The 20711-nt window shown below is 55.1% G+C and overlaps 1 protein-coding gene across 7 annotated transcripts in view; it reads left to right on the forward strand.

Annotated features, from left to right (window-relative positions):
* The window catches only part of FAM120B (family with sequence similarity 120 member B), a 68041-nt gene that overhangs the window by 43844 nt on the left and 3486 nt on the right, over positions 1-20711 (forward strand). For 3 of the 7 annotated variants that reach the window (XM_055536221.1, XM_055536222.1, XM_055536220.1), the window contains exons 6-8: positions 1509-1601; positions 9583-9789; positions 10967-11075. In XM_055536221.1, the coding sequence (XP_055392196.1) occupies positions 1509-1601; positions 9583-9789; positions 10967-11075 (409 nt within the window). Of the gene's footprint in view, positions 1-1508; positions 1602-9582; positions 9790-10966; positions 11076-15091; positions 15185-20711 lie in introns of all 7 variants that reach the window. The other 4 variants (XM_055536218.1, XM_055536217.1, XM_055536223.1 and 1 more) reach the window with 3 other exon arrangements.

Raw genomic sequence — 20711 nt, forward strand, 5'->3', positions numbered from 1 at the left:
TCTGTTGTCCTGGGTATGTGCATATGTGTGTATGAGAGGGTGTGTGCTCTGCTGCCCTAGCCGTGTGTGTGTGTGTATGAGAGTGTGTGTGATCTGCTGCCCCAGGCATGTGTGTGTATGCTCTGTTGTCCTGGGTGTGTGTGTGTGTGTGTGTGTATGCTCATGTGTGTGCTCTGCTGCCCTAGGTGTGTGTGTGTGTGTGTATGCTCTACCATCCTGGGTATGTGCATGTGTGTGTATGGTCATGTGTATGTTCTGCTGCCCCAGGTGTGTGTGTGTATGCTCTGCTGTCCTGGGTGTGTGTGTGTGTGTGTGTGTGTGTATGAGACTGTGTGTGCTCTGCTGCCCTAGGTGTGTGTGTGTGTACGCTCTACCATCCTGGGTATGTGCATGTGTGTGTATGGTCATGTGTATGTTCTGCTGCCCCAGGTGTGTGTGTGTGTGTGTGCACACAAATGTGCACATGCACTCTCCTGTGCCTGTGTGTGTGCTTTGCTGCCCCGAGCGTGTGTGTGCTTTGCCTCCCGCATTGTGCGTGTGTGTGTGTGCTCATGCATGCTTGGCTGTTCATGTAAGAGTGTGGGTGCCTTGCTGCCCCAGGGAGGTATGTTTGCTTTGCTGCTCTGAGCATGCACGCATGTATGTGTATGCACACATGTGCTGTCCAGAGCCTGTGTGTGTGCTTTGCATGTTTGTGTGTGCGCACTTGGGCACATGCTATCCTGTGTGTGTATATGTGTGCACTTTGCTGCCCTGAGCATGCGCACATGTGCATATATCTGTGTATGTATATATACGTGTACATGTGCTGTCCTGTGTAGGTGTGTATTTTGCTGCCATGACCGTGTACGCATGTGTGTGTGTGTACATGTGCATGTGCTGTCGTCTGTGTGTGCACTTGCTGCCCTGAGCATGTATGCATGTATGTGTATTGTGTGTGTGTACATGTGCATGCACCACGCATGTGTGTGTATTGTGTGTGAGTACATGTGCATGCACTGCCCTCTGCTTTGTTGCCCTGAGTATGCACACGTGGTATGGGTGCACATGCATGTGTGCGTGTTTGTATGTGTGCATGTGTGTGTGTGCATGTGCAGTATGTGCACACCTGCTGTCCTTTGTGTGTGTGTGCACTTTGCATGCATGCATGCATGCATGTGTATGTGTTCATGTGTGTGTGTTTGTACGTGTGCACGTTGTCCTCTGTGTGCACATTGCTACCCTGAGTGTGCATGCGTGTATGTGTTTGTGTGTGTATGTGCATGCACTTTTGCTCCCCTGGGCACGCATGCGTGTGTGAGTGTACATGTGCACACATTGGTGTGTGTGCTTTGCTGCTCTGAGCGTGTATGCACGTGTGTGTGTGTGTGTGAATTTGTACATGCGCACATGCAGCCCTGTGTGTGTGTGCCCTTTGCTGCCGAGTGTGTGTGCACGTATGTGTATGTGCACGCGCTGTCCTGTGCCTGTGTTCTCCCAGGGCTGATGCTGGCTCTCTTTCCATGCAGGTGGACACTCTCTGTCTGGAGGATTTGCACGCCTTCATTGCGCAGGCCCTGTGCCTCCAAGGAAAGCCTACCATGGAGCTTGCAGATTTGCAGGTACTGATTGTCACCACCCTGGGGATGGCCCGCCTGACCACAGGTGTGACGCACTTGCCAGCATTCTGTAAATTTGGTTGGTGTTTCACAGGAAAGGTTCCATGACTCACTTACTTTGTAACTGGAAAGTTTGCCTTCTGATCCCCTTGACCCATTTGGCCCACCTCCTACCCCTCCCTCTGGCAACTCTGTTTTTTGTATCTGTGAGTTTGTGTTTTTTTTGGGTTTTGTTTTCAAATTCTACATAGAAGTGAAAGCGTGTCATTTGTCTTTCTCTGACTTATTTCCCATAGCATCATGCCCTCAGTTCATGTAGTCACAAATAACAAGGTTTTATTCTTTTCTTATGTTCCATCGTGTGTGTGTGTGTGTGTGTGTGTGTGCGCGCACGCACAGTGCACACACACTCATTGATGGACACTCAGGTTGGCCTGCTTGTCTTGCCTGTTGTAAATAGTGCTGCAGTGAACATGGGAGTGCATATCTCCTCAAGGTAGTATTTTCATTTTTTGCAGATAAGTCCCAGGAACGGAATTGCTGGATCATATAGTATTTCTGCTTTTAATTTTTAAGAGCCTCCATACTGTTTTCCACAGTGACCTCACCAATTTATATTCCCACCAACAGTGCATAAGGCTCCCCTTTTCCTCGCATCCTCTCCAACATTTGTTCTTTCTTGTCATTTTGCTGTGGCCATTCTGACAGACCTGAGGTGGTAGCTCACTGCAGCTTTGATCTACATTTCTCTGATGATCAGCAGTGTGGGCATCTCTTCATTTGCTTGTTGGCCATCTACATATTTTCTTTGGAACAAGGTCTGTTTGGGTCTTCTGCTGAATTTAAATCAGATTGTTCGGTTTTTTGGTTGTTGAGTTGTATAAGGTATTTATGTATTTTGAATATTTACCCCTTATCAGACAAATGTTTTGCAAATAATTTCTCCCATTCAGTGTGTTTTCTTCTCATTTTGTTGCTGGTTTCCTTTGCTGTGCAGAAGCTCTTTTTTCCTTTTCTCCTTTTCATTTTTATGAGGTATAGTTGATGTACAATATTATATAAGTTACAGGTATACACCACAGTGATTCACAGTTTTAAAGGTTATACTCCATTTATAGTTTTTACAGTTACTGTAAAATATTGGCTTTATTTCCTGTGTTGTACAATATATCCTTGTAGCCTATTTATTTTTGTATGTAGTAGTTCGTATCTTTTTTTTTTTTTTTTTGTATCTTTTAATCTGCAGAAGTATTTTAGCTTGAGGTATCTTCACTTGTTTCTTTTACAAACCCCATCCGATAGGTTGTGGTGTGTGTCCTGGGTTGGGCGGCTGGGCATCCTAAGACGCCATGCCCCACTTGCTCTCCTTGGGGGAGCCTGTTTCCCAGCCCCTGCCCTGTGGAATGCTCGCTCCCAGGCCAGCTGGGCAGCAAAGCCCACACAGCCCATGCAGAGCCTCTTCCCAGCTCCAGAGCTGGAGGCAGAGCTTGCTGGCTGCCTGGTCCTGCTGCTCTGAGCTCAGAGCTCCATGTGCTCCTGCCCCTTCCTTCTGCTCAGACTCTTCACACTTGGGGCAGATCTGAGGCATCTCAGGCTCTCCCAGGGGTGGGGTCTTTGAAACTCAGAGGCCAGAACTCAACAGGTTTGCCTTTCCCTGCCCTGTGTGCTTGTTGATGGCGCCAAGTCTTAGGTGACTAAAGAGAGGGGAGGAGGGTGGGATTACGGTTAGTGCTTCAGGTTTGATCTTCCTACGTCTCTTGTAAAGATTTGCCTTTTGCCATCCTTTGAGTCCTGGGTCCTTTCTGCAACTCTCTATTTATAAACTTAATGGTAGATCTTATGGTGGTCTTGGCCCTGGATCACCCTTCCTTCTGACTGGGGCACGTGTGGCTGGAAGAGCTGCCTGGGATGAGGTGATGGAGGAGGTGAGTTCCGCTCTGAAGCCCTAGGACGCTGTGTATGTTCAGGTGACTGAGTCAGAGCCAAGCTTCACGCCCCAGGATGTGTGTGGGCTCTGCTGCTGAGGGGATGGTCAGGATGGCGGGCTTCACGCCCCAGGACGTGCATGGGCTCTGCTGCTCCCAGAGTCATTTCCTCTTTCATGTAGTTTTTCATGAGGAAGACGCTTGGCTTCAGGCCAAGCTGCACGCTCTCTTCTTTCCTGTGTTCCTGGGTTCTTTCTGTAAGCTGGCAGACACTCCAGTAGAAGCTGTTTTTTCTGTTCATTATCTGGGGTCCTCCATTCTGAACCTCAGACGTGGGTCAGGACTAAGCTGGAAGTCGTGTGTGTTCAGAGGCTGCCTCCTCAGTGTCCTGCGCCATGAGGCTGCAGATAAGACAGTTACGGTTGGGAGGCCTGTCAGTCCTGGTAGACCCAGCTCGCCTGAGACAGCCACTGACTTTGGCTGGGGGTAGATTTTGTTGCTGCGCATGATGAGTTCAGAAAACTTGCAGTTGTTTCCGCTGGGACTGTGGTATTTTAGTGATCTTTTAGGGTGCAGCAGCCAGCCCAATCCTATGACAGGCAAACCTTGCCAGTGTGTCTCTTACTTCATTTTATCCTCTCCTCTTGTTCCTCGTAAGGATCCATTTAAATTCTAGGAGTGTATTTCAACACAGTTTGCATTTCCCTGGCTTAAAGGTGAAGCATAAAAGTGACCTTGGATGGGAACGGACCGCACAGAGGAGAGCTGGTTTTTGTTTTGCTCGCTGGGGGCAGGAGCCGCGTAACAAGTGCTTGCCCACCCAGGCCTCGGTGTTCTCACCGCAGCACCGGCCCTTCATGGAGGCGCCGTGCTTGCCAGGCCCAGCCCTGCCCCGGCGCCTTGTGAGGAGGAAGAGACTTCTGGATGTGCTCCTGCTGGGCTCCTTGTTAAACCAAACCTCGATCTGATTTCTTTTTCCCTCTAACACAGATCAGAAGATGGTAGGTTTCCCCACACAGCCTTCGCATGTCAATTATTTACATGTGAACCCAACAGTTATTTTTAAAGTACCCACTGTGAGGCACTCCTGCAGTGAGCTGGCTGGCACGTTTGCCCCGCCGTGTTCTCACAGGCTCGTGTGTCAGACAGACGTGGGCGAGTTACTCTCCACTCACAGTCACGTGGCTCGGTGCCCACCACGTCATGTCCAGGCCCTCGGCACAGAAGCGGGCTTTGCTCCCCTGGCTCCCGTCTTCCTCCCCTACACGCTCGTCACGTGTCATGCAGATGAGCCTGTCTCCTGCGTGTTCACACACCTCCCTGTTGGCCCACAACTCTCCCTGTCCTGAGGATGTGTGCTAGGCCATGGCTGTGTGACTGGAGTTCAGACGCCTGCCACTGGCCCTACTGCTTCAGGCCGCCTCCTCCTGCTGTGGATGCCGCTTTCTTACCATGTCACATCCTGTTTCATGGCAGGGGGTGGCACCAGACAGGGATGGGAGGTTTGGAAGTCTAAGCTGGGGAGTTGCTGGGCTCTAGGAGAATACCAGTGTTTGATTCGAGCCAGCAGTATTTTCTAGCCCATGTGTTCCCTGTTGAGGACAGAGCGTCTGAGGGTCTGAGTGTGACTCACACAGACAGGTGGGCGTGTGCCAGACAGTGTCTTTCAGCAAGTAAAAGCTTTCTTTGGAGAGTGAAAGGTATAAGGAGAAGGGACAGGTACAACATGAGAAACCTCCCGGGGAGGAGCTTAGAGGCTGGGTGGCCTCTGCCCTCAGAAGCTGTGGGACCCTGTCCAGTCCAGAGGGCTGGGAGCAGCCGCTGCTCCTCTTGTGCCTGCCGGTGAGGTTCAGGCCTCCTTGGGCTTGTGTGTGACGGTCGTGCCCAACCACAGCCACAGAGAACTTCGGTGTAGAGCCTCTAAAGTCTAGCTGGCCTTTCAGACCAGGGAACGCAAGAGCGTGCCCTTGTTTTGTTTTCTGGTGAGTGGTGACATGTCTGCAGTACTCTCCTCGCCCTGCCTGGGTTTCCACCTGCTTCTAAGACAGTCGCTCTGCTGAAGCAGTGCCTGAAGGGGCTGACTTGGGGGCTTCAGCTTCAGTGTACACGTAACTGCTAGTGAGCCCCAGGTGTGATAAACACCACACAGTGGCATATTTACTGCTCAGTATTTACCCTGAGGCTTCAGTTCAGTTCAGTCGCTCAGTTGTGTCCAACTCTCTGCAACCCCATGAATCGCAGCACGCCAGGCCTCCCTGTCCATCACCAACATCCGGAGTTCACTCAGACTCAGGTCCATCGAGTCAGTGATGCCATCCAGCCATCTCATCCTTTGTCAGTAGAACTGGCTTTTCTGGTTTCTGTGGCTGTCACCTCAGCAGGAAGTGCTCAGGAATCAGCTCCTTCCTGTCTTCATTCCAAAGCATGAAGACATGCTTAACTCCTATTTCTGAAACATGGGTCACATCCTCTTATTTTATTGCTGAAGCCTTTCCTTAGCCACATGAAATTAGCCCATGCTCACCAGTGACTCTGACTCGGGATTCAGGGCCAGCCTTTTGCCACACTGACTTGTCCCCAAATCCTGGTTCTTTCGGGAAGAAGAGTTGCTGTGTGACTCTCCCAGTTGCCAGAAGAGGCCCTCAAGCCTCATATTTTCATTCTGCTCTTTTGACACAAACAAGTATTTATTTTTTGAATACACGCTTAGTTTAACATTTGAAAACCATTGTGATTGCCTTCATTAGCACCATGCATGTTGTAGAGAAAGTATTGGTTGAATTCAGTTTTTGTTTGTGGTGAACAGTCTCAGCAGACTAGGACTAGAAGAGAGTTTTCTTAATCTAAGAAAGAGTGTCTAAAACAGAAATCAGACTTTATAGTTAAATAGTGGAAGTTTTTCCACTGTGCTGCGCGTGAGTCAGGGGTACCTTCTTTCACCAACTTACCTTACACTGAAAGAATAGAATAAAACTATCATTATTGACAGGTGGTGTGATTGTGTTTATGGGAATCCAAATCTACAGAGCAACAATTAGACTCACTACACAAATTTATCAGGGGCTAGTATAGAGTTGACACGCATAATTGAAGTATATTCTACAAAAGCAAACAAGTAAAGATGACCACCACATTTGCTGTGTTACCTTAACATCAAAGGAAAAAAGCGTAACATTTAGGAAAAGCAGCAGTTGGATAGAATCCCACTCTGAGAGCCGTAAAGCTATGCTGACAGAATGCACTTCTGGGTGAGAACAGGCTGCCTGTTGAAAGGTGCCACTGTCTCCAGAGTGATTACATGCTAAGAGTGCCCCAGCCAGCGGCTGCATGCAGCGGCATATAACAGCGCGGAGGGTGAACAGTGTAGAAACCCCAACACTGCACACAATGGTGTATAACAGCGCAGAGGGTGAACAGTGTAGAAACCCCAGCACTGCACACAATGGTGTATAACAGCGCAGAGGGTGAACAGTGTAGAAACCCCAACACTGCATACAATGGTGTATAACAGCGCGGAGGGTGAACAATGTAGAAACCCCAACACTGCACACTTGGTGTATAACAGCGCGGAGGGTGAACAACCAGAGACACCCCAGCTTCAGCCCCGAGAAGCCCGAGCCTGCGTGTGCTGTGTAGTTCGTTTGTCACTCGCTGGCGAGCAGGCCTGTCCACACCTGAGTCGTCGGTTAGCACCGCCTTCAGGCCGTGGGGGTGACTGACAGCTTCTGCGGTGCTGATGCCCCTTGCTTTGTGGCCCAGGTGCTTGTCGCCTGGTTTGTTTGAAAATTCAGATGGTCTGCAGAGGATCTCTGCTTTGGGAGGTGGTTTACTTCTATTAAATTTTACTTTAAAAGCAACAGAGAAGTGTATAAGAAATGAAGAAATTGATTCTCTTACAGGAAAACCTACTTCATGAAAGAATTGCCCCCAGCCCTCAGTAAGTACGTAACATCTGCATTGGTTCAGCGGACCTTGAGCAGCCTTGGGTGTGCTGACCTAGGGCTGAGCTGCCCCCTTCACACGGCCCACAGTGCCGCCTTGGGGCCGGGCACTGCAGGGGGTAAAGGAGGTGGAGAGTAGGGCCCGAGATCATAGCCATCCCACAGGGTCAGGCAGGCTTCTGAACACTTGAAATGGCTGGGGCATCTCAGAAACAGAGCAATTAACCTTACTGCACTTAAATTCAAGCCCCACCTGGGGCCCCGCCGCTGGCCTGGGCAGTGCCTTTCGAGACGGACAGTACCGTGTGTGGGCACATAGGGCAGGGCCCCGTGGCTGGAAATAGGCAGTGGGGGCAGAATGCTGATGGCAGCAAGGGCTCAGTAGCCTGGTGAGACCCCGATCCACTGAGGGGTCGCAACCACGTTTCTTTCAGTAGGGAAATGAAACACAACTTAGAAAAGGGATGAAGCTGCGGTCCTTTTCCTGGTTTATTTCAGTTTTGTGAACCATGTCAGGTGCGTAAGGATGTTGAAAACCACTGCTGTTTACTTTGAGCAATGCAGGTCCACCTGATACTGGCAGACCGAGGGGGACTTCCCTTAGTAAAGCCCTGTGCACACTTGCTTGTGGTCAGTTCACTGTTTATGGCCAGCACAGACCACAGATGCCAAAAACATGAGTGACTGAGGCAATCGATATCTCTGCCCGTTCCTACCATATGGAGCCCCCACAGTCTCCAAGAACAGGAAGGAGGTTTGACAACAAAATAAAAATTTTGTATGGGTGTGATGTTAATTTGTAAGAACTACCAGCCCATCTTTGCCAACAAAGGTCCGTCTAGTCAAAGCTTTGGTTTTTCCAGTAGTCGTGTATGGATGTGAGAGTTGGATTGTAAAGAAAGCTGAGCGTTGAAGAATTGATGCTTTGGAACTGTGGTGTTGGAGAAGACTCTTGAGAGTCCCTTGAACTGCAAGGAAATCCAACCAGTCCATCCTAAAGGACATCAGTCCTGAATATTCATTGGAAGGACTGATGCTGAAGCTGAAACTCAAATACTTTGGGCCACCTGATGTGAAAAACTGACTCACTAGAAAAGACCCTGATGCTGGGAAAGATGGAACGCAGAAGGGGATGACAGAGGATGAGATGGTTGGATGTCCTTACTGACTCAATGGACATGAGTTTGAGTAAACTCCGGGAGTTGGTGATGGACAGGGAGGCCTGGCGTGCTGCAGTCCATTGGGCTGCAAAGTTGGATACCACTGAGCAAGTGAACTGAACCAGCCCATCAACCCTGTGCAATAATAAGCCATTTTGTTCTTAAATGACAGACATTTATGTGGAATTTTGTAGTAATGCTCATGGTTAGAACTCAGTGACTCATCAGTGTCCAGAATGACCCTGTCTTGGCCTCTCCGCCTTTCCTTTTTATTTTCTTTTCTCCCTTGCAAAGTTGGTTTTCTTTTTGTGTTTATTTTTGGCAGTGCTGGGTCTTAATTGCTGTGCACAGGTCTCCTTCATTCATGGTGAGGGGCTGCTCTTTGTTGCGTGTGCAGGCTCTTAACAGTGGTGGCTTCTCCTACTGCGGAACTTGAGCTATAGAGTGTGGGCTCAGTTGTTCTGCAGCATGTGGACTCTCCCTGACCAGGAATCGAACCCGTGTTCCCGGCATTGGCAGGCAGACTCTGTACCACCAGGGAAGTTCCTGCCTTTGCTTTTAAAGAAATTTTCCCAGTGGGCCCAAGGCTGCGATCCCTTCACCTTCGTGGCAGAACGGAGCTTTGCTGCCCCGAGGGTGTCTGTGTGGAGAGCTGGTCCTGGCCTTGTGGGTGCGGGGCCTGAGCCACCAGCCATGTTGGGGAGCTCTGGTCCCCATGTGAGCTGCCAGCCGTGTTGGGGGAGCTCTGGTCCCCGTGTGAGCCACCAGCCATGTTGGGGGAGCTCTGGTTCCCCGTGTGAGCCACCAGCCATGTTGGGGAGCTCTGGTCCCCATGTGAGCTGCCAGCCGTGTTGGGGGAGCTCTGGTTCCCCGCGTGAGCCACCAGCCATGTTGGGGAGCTCTGGTTCCCCGTGTGAGGGCTGCCTCCTCACCTTCTCCCCACGTTTTGCCTCTGCAGCTCGACCACATCGACCCCAGAGCTGTGCAGCTGGCCACCCTCCTGGTGCGCGGTCTCACCACCCTGGTGCTGGTCAATGGTGCCTGCGGCTCCCCCTGGGAGATGGCTGACTTCATGCCCTGGCACCTGTTCGATGGGAAGCTGTTTCATCAGAAGTACCTGCAGTCTGAGAAAGGGTACACTGCAGAGGTGCTCGTGGAGCAGAACGTGAGTCCACAGTCCTCTTCACATTAGAGAAGGTAGTAGGTTTGAAGTCAGTCATTCAAATGCATCGTGAAAATTTAGGGTCCTTGGCTGGAGGTCACGGGTCAGCAGCACTGTGCTCACGGTCACTCCTTCAGGGGCTGTGCCCCTGGCCTGAGGATCACATCACGAGCTTCCCCGAGATTGTGTGGAGGCGGGTGAGCGGCATCCCACAGTCTTACACATTTTATATTTCCAAGCACCTTTTCTCCTTTTCCCCATTTGAATGAAGAGTGTGCACTCCCTGCAGACCTCCCTGTGCAGGTGTCAGGGCCATTCGGTCGGCATGGTGGTGATGTGTTCCTTTAAGGCCAGCAGTCTAGTGGGGCTGCTCGCCACCACCCTAGCTCTGTAAGTACAGTTGCTGCATGGTTCCTGGAAGACTTCCAAGTCAAGCTATAGCCTGGCTCGTGTGAAACAAGTGTCAGTACCCACGGGACCCTGTGATGGGCGAGAGCTGACCGGTCAGTGACGGGGTGGCATTCCACGCCTTACGCATCAGACAGAAAATGTTGATGTGTTGGCATCACTGTTTCACGCAGAGACAATTCAGAGTGTCACAGGACTGTAAGTGTTCAGAATTTAGAAGCAGCTAAAATTAGGTACATTCAGCAAAAGCAGAGTACTGGCAAAAATGTCCCATGACTGTGGCTTTAGTACTGAATCAGTGAAAGGTAACAGTAGGCCAGGCTCACGCCACTGCCCGCACATCACCCCCGCAGACCCACCTCACGTCTGGAGCCCGTGCAGACGGCCAGGGGCTACACTTTCTGCTCCAGGAAAGCTGCCTACAGACGGGCGGCTGGGAAGGTCGCCCGTCCCTGCACTGCCAGCGGCATCGCTCTGTCTGCCCGCTGTCTTGGATCCGGCGGGGACTGAAGCGATGACGTCGCCAGCAGGGGGGTCCTCAGTGCAGTCAGTGGTAGGGCGTAGACACCCCCGCAGGCCTGAGGCCCTTCTGCAGACACTTGTCTCACTGCACACATAGGTGTGCTGCTGCCCCGCAGGTCGTGCGGGCGAGGACCAGCTTCTGGGACTCCTGCCGGCTGCAGCATGGCGGGCAGGCGCTGCCCTCCCCGTCGCTGTGTCTCCCGAGTGCCTGCTGTGTCTGACACTGCTCTGCCGACTCATCTGTTTGCAGAGGTCCCACGTCACCAGATTCCACACCCTGAAGTCGGTCGTGTGCAAGGCCTGTGGGAAGGAAAGCAGACCAATCGTCAGCAGGCGGCACTGGCGTCCACACCATGCAGGTGGGTCCTGGCCCCTTGGCCCTGCGTGCAGCTCAGAGGCTGGCACAGTGGGAAGAAGCTCACGTGCTGCTGAGTGGTTAGGTTCTGGCCCTGCAGGAGACAGTCTGCAGAGGCCACGTGTACAGAGGGCTGAGGGCCCTGCCCTGGGGCTTCGCCTGCTCTCCAGGAGGCCCTAGAGTGGGCGCCACTGGGTTGATGGGTCTTTATTTGACGAAGGTTTGGGTTTATTTTTTCTCATGATATGAGAAGAACTCAGAATATAAAGAACATAACTAAAAAGGGTTGTTTTAATTACATTGAAACTGAAACAACCTTTAAATCTGCCCCTGAAGGTAACAGATGTTTGCTGTTGACAGTGTCTCTGTGTTTGTCTCACTGTGAGTGTGCTCGGTGTGTGGCCTCTCCTCCTGGGCACTCGCCTTCCAGCACAGTCACGGTGCTCAGGCTCCCCTCAACAGAATCCCCACCTCTGCACATGTGGCGTTTGCCTGATAGCTTCCCTGCCTCAAGCTTCCGGTTTTCTTTTTACGCATGATGGTTTTGTGTGTATGTTTCCTTAGGGTAGAGTTCCTTGTTCACAGAATTACAGATCCAGACATCATCGGATTTTAGATTAACATTGCCAACTTGTTTTCTAAAAGCACATGGTCACTGCACACCTTCACCAGCAGGATTAAGAGTTTCCGTTGAGTGCATCCTTGACATCACTTACATTTGCTTTTCTCAGTAATTTGGTAGATGAAAAAGCCTATCTCCTTCACTGGGCGCTTCTTTATCCGTGAAGCTGGGCATCTTGTTCAGTGCCTTGTGTTAATGAGCTCAGTTCAGTCCGGTCCCGTGCCCTCATCATGGTCCCCTGTCCTCATCATGGTCCCGTGCCCTCATCATGTTCCCGTGCCCTCACCATGTTCCCGTGCCCTCATGGTCCCGTGCCCTCATGGTCCCATGCCCTCACCATGGTCCCGTGCCCTCACCATGGTCCTGTGCCCTCACCATGTTCCCGTGCCCTCACCATGGTACTGTGCCCTCACCATGGTCCCGTGTCCTCACCATGGTCCCGTGCCCTCACCATGTTTCCGTGCCCTCACCATGGTCCCGTGCCCTCATGGTCCCGTGCCCTCACCATGTTCCCGTGCCCTCACCATGGTCCCGTGCCCTCATGGTCCCGTGTCCTCACCATGTTCCCGTGCCCTCACCATGTTCCCGTGCCCTCACCATGGTCCCGTGCCCTCACCATGGTCCCGTGCCCTCATGGTCCCGTGCCCTCACCATGGTCCCATGCCCTCACCATGGTCCCGTGCCCTCACCATGGTCCCGTGCCCTCATGGTCCCGTGCCCTCACCATCGTCCCGTGCCCTCACCATCGTCCCGTGCCCTCACCATGGTCCCGTGCCCTCATGGTCCCGTGCCCTCACCATGGTCCCGTGCCCTCACCATGGTCCCCTGCCCTCACCATGGTCCCGTGCCCTCATGGTCCCGTGCCCTCACCATGGTCCCGTGCCCTCACCATGGTCCCGTGCCCTCACCATGGTCCCGTGCCCTCATGGTCCCGTGCCCTCATGGTCCCGTGCCCTCACCATGGTCCCGTGCCCTCATGGTCCCGTGCCCTCACCATGGTCCCGTGCCCTCACCATGGTCCCGTGCCCTCACCATGGTCCCGTGCCCTCATGGTCCCGTGCCCTCATGGCCCCGTGCCCTCATGGTCCGTGCCCTCATGGTCCGTGCCCTCATGGCCCCGTGCCCTCATCATGTTCCCGTGCCCTCATCATGTTCCTGTGCCCTCATGGTCCCAGGCCCTCATGGTCCGTGCCCTCATGGTCCCGTGCCCTCACCATGGTCCCGTGCCCTCATGCTCCCGTGCCCTCATGCTCCCGTGCCCTCATGGTCCCGTGCCCTCACCATGGTCCCGTGCCCTCACCATGGTCCCCTGCCCTCACCATGGTCCCGTGCCCTCATGGTCCCGTGCCCTCACCATGGTCCCGTGCCCTCACCATGGTCCCGTGCCCTCACCATGGTCCCGTGCCCTCATGGTCCCGTGCCCTCATGGTCCCGTGCCCTCATGGTCCCGTGCCCTCACCATGGTCCCGTGCCCTCATGGTCCCGTGCCCTCACCATGGTCCCGTGCCCTCACCATGGTCCCGTGCCCTCATGGTCCCGTGCCCTCATGGCCCCATGCCCTCATGGTCCGTGCCCTCATGGTCCGTGCCCTCATGGCCCCGTGCCCTCATCATGTTCCCGTGCCCTCATCATGTTCCTGTGCCCTCATGGTCCCAGGCCCTCATGGTCCGTGCCCTCATGGTCCCGTGCCCTCACCATGGTCCCGTGCCCTCATGCTCCCGTGCCCTCATGCTCCCGTGCCCTCATGGTCCCGTGCCCTCACCATGGTCCCGTGCCCTCATGCTCCCATGCCCTCATGCTCCCGTGCCCTCGTGGTCCCGTGCCCTCACCATGGTCCCGTGCCCTCATGGTCCCGTGCCCTCATGCTCCCGTGCCCTCATCTGGGTCTGTACCTGTCACTGTAGCAGTCCTGTTGCTACGGTGACAGAATAAGAGAATTCCCCAAATCCCTACCCCCAGACTGTCCTGGTTCTCACACCAGCCTTGCACGTTTCGCTCCGAGAGACGTTGTGTCCTGAGGTCAGAAAGGCCCGGGGTGGTGTCCTGCTCCTGCCCGTCGGCGCCGTGTGCAGTGGCTTCAGCCCCTCCTGGCTCCTGTGGGACAGACCCCCCTGGCCTCACCCTCTCGCCGTCCGTGACCTTTCTCCTGCTGCCTGGAGCAAAGCAGAAGTTGATTCCTTGCAAAGTAAATAGGCAACGTTCTCTCTGCATCACCTGTTCCCGCATCTCTTGGCCGCGTCCCTCAGACCATGTGTCCCGCGAGCTCTGGCCCAGGATTCCCGTCAGTGGTGCGGTTGTCCGCAGAGCAGGGGCGGCTGGGAGGCGAACTCCTGAACCTCTTTCTGCACGTCAGAGTCGGGTGCTCGGGCCCAGGAGGCCCACGTGTGGGACAGGTTTTGTTTAAGGCCTGTGGTTGCCCAGATGTCAGGCGTGTGCTTAAAGCTGCCGTCCAGTGGCTCCTAGTAGGGACAGGAAACTGTGACTGCTCTCTGGTGAAGTGTCCGAACAGATGGCAGCCTGGGGCGGGCCTGTCATGTTATCCCAGGTTATGGAGGAAACTGCTAACAGCCTGAGGTTCTTTGGTTCAGTCCTCTGTGCCCCAGTGACCCGCCAACACCACGCAGGTTCTTGGTGGCAGAACTCAGCCCCTTGAACCCAGCCCAGCATCCTCGGTCACCTGTACCAAACGCTGCCTCCTCCTGGACAGGGCTGTGCCAGGGACACTTGTCCTGGTACCTTCCAGGCAGCGCCCGGGTCAGAGTGCGTTTGGAGGGCAGCTATCACAGTGCTGGGCCAGCGAGGAGTCGCCCGCCTGTGTCCACCGAGCGCTGGTTCACCCCGAGGCCGGTACTGGGCAGGCTCAGCCTCCTTTCTTTATAGAGCAGCAGAAAGTACCAAGATACTATTTAAAATCACATTTAAAATTGTACTTAGGGTTGCTAGCGCTGCGTTCCAGTAGAGACAAGCAGAGGGCAGCAGGGTTTAGGGCTTTAGGAGAGGAATTGAGGGTGGGTGCTGATGAAACTCATGAAGAGCTGGGAGAGGGCAGCCTGCTCAGGCCTGCTGTGTCCCAGAGCCCACGGGCTGGTGGCCAGCATTGCGGGCCTGGGCTTCTAGCTCCGGGCACAGCAGTGTCTGGTCCACTGCCCAGGGCAGCTGACCAAGGAGGCCCTGCCTGGAGGCACCTAACAGAGCACCCTGCTCATCACCAGCACAGACTCTCCTGGGCGCCCAGGCCAGCCCCAGAGCCTGCGTCTTTCATGGGCTTTCCCTCTGACGGAAGGTACGCCAGGAGTTTGAAAGCTACCAGCCCAGGGCCACCTTGCTCACTCCTAAGAACAACCACCACAGGGGTCAGGCGCGTGTAGCTGCTGACATGCCATCGCGTGTCCCCACAGGGCGGTGGGGCCGACAGGGATCCAGCTCCCACGGGACAAGCTCCGGGTACAGCCGGTCTGGCCACGGACAGCACTGGAGGGACCAGGGGCCAGGTAAGAGGCCCACGGGCGTTCTGGGCCTGCCTCGTGGCTGCTTGGGAGTAGGTTGTATGTTTGCAAGCAAGTGAGCAGGAAAATACACAGGCCTGGGAGCCCCACCTGCTCAAGTGCAGAGGCAGTCGCCATGCTGGGCGCCAGCCTGCCGCCTGATTCATCTTCTGTTAATTTGTTCAGCTGCCCAAGACCCAGTTTCGTAATTTACGCAAAAGCTCCTGTGAAGGTTACATACGCACGTGCGTGTGTGCTAAGTCACTCAGTTGTGTCTGACTCTTTGTGACCCCATGGACTGGAGTCCCCCAGGCTCCTCTGTCCATGGGGCTCTCCAGCAGGAATACTGGAATGAGCTGCCGTGTCCTCCTCCTGGGGATCTTCCCGACCCAGGGATGGAACCTGAGCCTCCTGCATTGGCAGATGGGTTCTCTACCACTAGCACTACCTGGGAAGCCCCTATATACACGTACATCCTTCTCATGAAATAACGCAGAAAGTAGCATTCTGCCAGTATCAGCATTTCCTTACATCTTGTGAGGAACCCAGGAGCCTCAGAATGTGACCTGGGAAGCAGGGTGAGTCTTTTCCTGCATGTGTGATGCAGACGCCTGGTTTAAAACAGGAGGATAAATTTCGTATATAGTAATTTACACTTTAAATACACTGAAAACCTCATATCAGTATTTAAATTCAGATTCTCTGCAGTTTTGAGAGCCAAACTGTAATAGACTTTTGAATTACCTAAGATTTCTAATTTTACCTTTCCAAATGCAAACACCTGTAATTTTCCTGTTACTTTTGCGACCTTTGAGATGTGTGCCGTGCACCGGCCTCTCGTTGCTGTGCGTGACTGCTGCCAAGTCATCACGGCGGCACGACCCTGGTCCCACGGGTGGCCTGTGAGGGCTGCGTTGCTCCTGCTGGTTCTTGAAGGATCTGCACACTTAGCGGATATTTGGGGTCCACAGTAGGGTTCCATGAGGCCCCACCCCTGGAGGAGAGAGAAGCCCCCACAGTCAGTCACAGGTGCTGCAGCCGTTCCTTTGACCCTGCTTCCCCTTCAGCCTCTGCTCCCCAGTCACGCCTCCCAGTGCCCCCCGAGGCCTCCAGACGGGCTGGCTGAGCAGTCGGTGGTGCCCACCCCTTAGGATCCGCCGTGCGGGGCAAGCGCGGATTCCCTCCCCCGGTGCCAGCCAAGTAGTCTGGACAGTTACGTAGCGCAGTGTCACCGAGAGTAGGGAAATACCAGCTTTTCCACGGTTCCAAGTGTGTCTGAGAGGATTTCCGGTTGAGAAGGGGCTGAGGTTGACGACTAAACCACAGGCAGGGCCCCCACATGTAGGCAGGTCTGTGTCAACCTTGGAGTCAGAGGGGCACCTCAGTGCTGTGGACTCACAGTTGAGGGCAAGTCCCTCTGACACGGGGGTGGGGGCGGAGGGGGGTCCCTGTCTGTCCTCACACCCGCACGGTGTGTAGGGACACGGCCCCCAGTTGGGCAGTGGTGCGTAGAGAATCTCCACTGGTAACTTTAAGACTGATGGCCCTCCTCAGAGAAGCCAGGGCAAGGTGGTTTTGGTTTTGAATTTTATTGATCTATTTTTGGCTTCATCAGGTCACCATCACTGAGCGAGGGCTTTCTCGAGTTGCGGCTCATGGGCTCAGCTGCCCTGCAGCTCGCGGGGTCTTCCCACACTAGGGCTCGAACCCACGTTCCTGGATTGGTGGGCAGATTCTTAACTGCTGGACCAGCAGGGAAGTCCGGGGAAGAGGTTTCTGAGGGAAAGAGGGACCTGGAGACGTGTAGGCCCAGAAGGAGAAAGGCGGGGCTCACCCCGGCCTCCGGCACCTTACGCGGCTCTGAGGAGACAGGCTCTGAGGAGGTCTGTGAGGAGGAGAGGAACTCTGAGGAGAGGGGCTCTGAGGAGAGGGGCTCTGAGGAGGAGAGGAACTCTGAGGAGAGGGGCTCTGAGGAGGAGAGGAACTCTGAGGAGAGGGGCTCTGAGGAGGAGAGGAACTCTGAGGAGAGGGGCTCTGAGGAGGAGAGGAACTCTGAGGAGAGGGGCTCTGAGGAGAGGGGCTCTGAGGAGGAGAGGAACTCTGAGGAGAGGGGCTCTGAGGAGGAGAGGAACTCTGAGGAGAGGGGCTGTGAGGAGAGGGGCTGTGAGGAGAGGGGCTCTGAGGAGGAGAGGGGCTGTGAGGAGGAGAGGGGCTCTGAGGAGAGGGGCTGTGAGGAGAGGGGCTCTGAGGAGAGGGGCTGTGAGGAGGAGAGGGGCTCTGAGGAGAGGGCCTGGGGCGGGGCCGCAGCAGCTGCTCCCGCTGTCGTGCCCAGGCAGATGCGGGAGAGGCGCCGGTCAGTCACGCCTGGAGCCCACGGCGCAGCGCGGGGAGGCGATGCGGTCCTCACTGGGCCTGGCCTCTGTGCTGGCCCGGGGGCCTCGGGGTGTGCGGTGGGCTGGGAGCGGTGGCGGTGCCGAGCCCCATCCCTGTACCAGTGAGATGCTGACGCCTGGAGCCAGGCCCAGCGGAGCGTGGAGGGGCCGCGGTCGTTCCGCTGCCCGACCCGACCCTCCGGCTCGGCCCTCCTCCAGAGCCCGCGCCCCCGCTTCGCACGCGGAGGGAAAGCCGCCCAGAGCGCCTGCCTGGCCATCTCCCGGTCGATCTCCCGTCGAGGAGGGGAGAACAGCCGCCTTCCTCGCTCCTTGGCTCGGGCTTCGGGAGAGCCCCGTGGGGAGGCAGCAGGCCGAGACGGGCACAGGTGGGCAAGGCCATGACCGCGGGGGGCACACACTCCCGGGACCAGCAGTGCCTGTGGGCGTGTGTGGCCAACCCCAGCAGCCCACTGACGGGCCTCCCCTCAGGCCACTCCTGCCTCTCCCCGGGCTTCCTCAGGGGCATCAGCCTGGTGCCCTGGGGCCCTTCTGCTCCGAGCCCCAAGGTCTCTGCTGCTGCTGTTCTGCGGCGGGACAGCAAGCCTGCGGGGTGAGTGCAGGGGACGGGCCATGTCCTGGGGGCGCACCGTCAGGAGCAGGCCTTGCACTGCCCGCGCCGGGGGACTTGGACCTGGTGGGCCTTGAATTTGAAGCCTGTAGAACAGTACACACTACAGCCTTTCTTTTCTTACTTCACTCGGGTCCAGACAAGTAGAGGCTGCCTGGAGTCCTACAAAGGCAGCACCCCAGGGCTCTCCCTGACCTCTGACCTGGAGGGAAGAGACTGATATCCTGGGCCTCCATGGGTCACGATGGTCTCTTCTTGATCTTGCTCTTCTCCTGCATTGAATCTAGAGTTTCTCTTAATATTTTTACATTGACCTGTCCTCTTAGAGTTTTTTCCTGTTAAAAAGCAAAGTCTATCATATCTCAGTTAAAGCTTTCGCTTTTCACTTTCATGCATTGGAGAGGGAAATGGCAACTCACTCCGGTGTTCTTGCCTGGAGAGTCCCAGGGACGGGGGAGCCTGGTGGGCTGCTGTCTCTGGGGTTGCACAGAGTCAGACACGACTGAAGCAACTTAGCGGCAGCAGCAGCAAAGCTGTTTTTTAATCATAAAGTAAAGCAAGGAAACAAAGCGTGCTGACTGCAGGCTTGGCCTGTGTGGTTTCAGCCATCATTGAGCGTGTGCCCAGAAGCCATCGCTTAAACACCAAGCCCTTCCCAGGCCCTTGCCCTCGGCCTGGTCAGCATTTCCTCTGGTCGCTGGCCAGGGAAGAAAAGGCGTGAATATTGGCTTCCTCCTTACTTCCCTGTGATGGCAGAGGTGTCAGGGGCATGTTAACATCGAAGGAGGAACTGTTTTCCTTGGATCTACAGTAAACAGATCTTCAGATTCTGTTGGCAGACAGTGGTGTCTAGGAATCTCTCCTCATGCAAATTAGAAAACAGAGACTTCCTTAGGGTGGAAGAGCAGACCCTCAGTCAGCCCTGGCTCCCTGGGCAGGGGTTTTCTCCTGAGAGCCTTTATAACTAGACGGCAGGGGTCTTCTCTAAGAGCCCTTGCAACTAGACCACCTGGGTCTTGTCTTGGAGCCCTCATAACTAGGCGGCAGGGGTCTTCTCTCAGTGCCCTAGTAACTAGACGGCAGGGGTCTTCTCTAAGAGCCCTTGCAACTAGACCACCCGGGTCTTGTCTTGGAGCCCTCGTAACTGGATGGCAGGGGTCTTCTCTAGGAGCCCTCGTAACTGGACGGCAGGGGTCTTCTCCTGAGAGCCCTCGTAACTAGGCGGCAGGGGTCTTCTCTAGGAGCCCTCGTAACTAGACGGCAGGGGTCTTCTCTAGGAGCCCTCGTAACTGGACGGCAGGGGTCTTCTCTAAGAGCCCTCGCAACTAGACCACCTGGGTCTTCTCTTGGAGCCCTCGTAACTAGATGGCAGAGGTCTTCTCTAGGAGCCCTTGCAACTAGACCACAGGGGTCTCCTCTAGGAGCCCTCGTAACTAGACGGCAAGGGTCTTCTCTCGGTGCCCTTGTAACTAGATGGCAGGGGTCTTCTCCTGAGAGCCCTCATAACTAGATGGCAGGGGTCCTCTCTAGGAGCCCTCGTAACTGAACGGCAGGGGTCTTCTCTCGGCGCCCTCGTAACTGGACCGCAGGGGTCTTCTCTCGGCGCCCTTGTTAACTGGACGGCAGGCTCCTTGGCGAGCAGCTCCAGGGGCTGCCCATGTACCATGTCCTGCGTATATGGATGGGGCCCTGTGGAGGCTGAGATCAGGCTGAGTGCTGTTGGTGATGCAAGTCAGAGAGTGAGCAGATCGCGCTGAGGGCCTCGTGTCCCCCTGGGCCTGGACCAGAGGACAGGCAGGCAGCTGGTGCCTGGCGATCTCCCCATCGGTCTGGCAGGGTCTGAGGTTCTGGGAAAGGGTAGGTCTGGGAGGCCAGGGAAGGAGGTGTCACCTGCCGGAGCACAAGGCCAGGGCCGCCACCACTTGGGGCTGACGAGAGGGTTCGAGGACGCATGCCAGCAAGGCCTGTGTGTCTGGTGAGTCGTCCAGCCCACTCGCGGGCATCGAGCACATTGGCAGAGCAGAGGCCCTGGGGGGAATGTGCTGTTTCCCTGGTCCTTCCACTCTGCTGGTGACCTGAGCTCTGGGCCCCATGGGTCCCACTGCCGAACCTCCTGTAGATCGCAGGATCCAGGTCGACTTGTGGACCTAAGGGACCATCAGCTCTGCAAGCGAGGCCGGAGGTCAGGTGCCAGTGGTTCCCACGCTGGCCCGCCACCCTGGGGTGCTTTCCCTGCAGGCTCAGGGCAGACGGTTGCCAGGTGGCCTCTGAGGAAACCCCTGCTCTGTGGGGGCTGTAGGAGCCCCACCAAGGTCCAGGGGTGCTAGTGCCAGAGGGTTTGGGGCTGAAACACTTCTCTGGGGGCCTCAGGTTGGAGGCAGAGTGAGGTGGTGAGTGCTGCTTTGGTATTAGACTTGGAAATTTAGGAGTTGGGATGGGGGAGAAACTGGAAGGTCTGACGAGACACATGCAAGCAAGCAGAGCATGTGTCCTTGCGTGTTGCCTGATACGGAAGGTGCTCAAAAAATGTTTG

This window comes from Bubalus kerabau, chromosome 9 (assembly GCF_029407905.1).
Source record: "Bubalus kerabau isolate K-KA32 ecotype Philippines breed swamp buffalo chromosome 9, PCC_UOA_SB_1v2, whole genome shotgun sequence".
Lineage (NCBI taxonomy): Eukaryota > Metazoa > Chordata > Mammalia > Artiodactyla > Bovidae > Bubalus > Bubalus kerabau.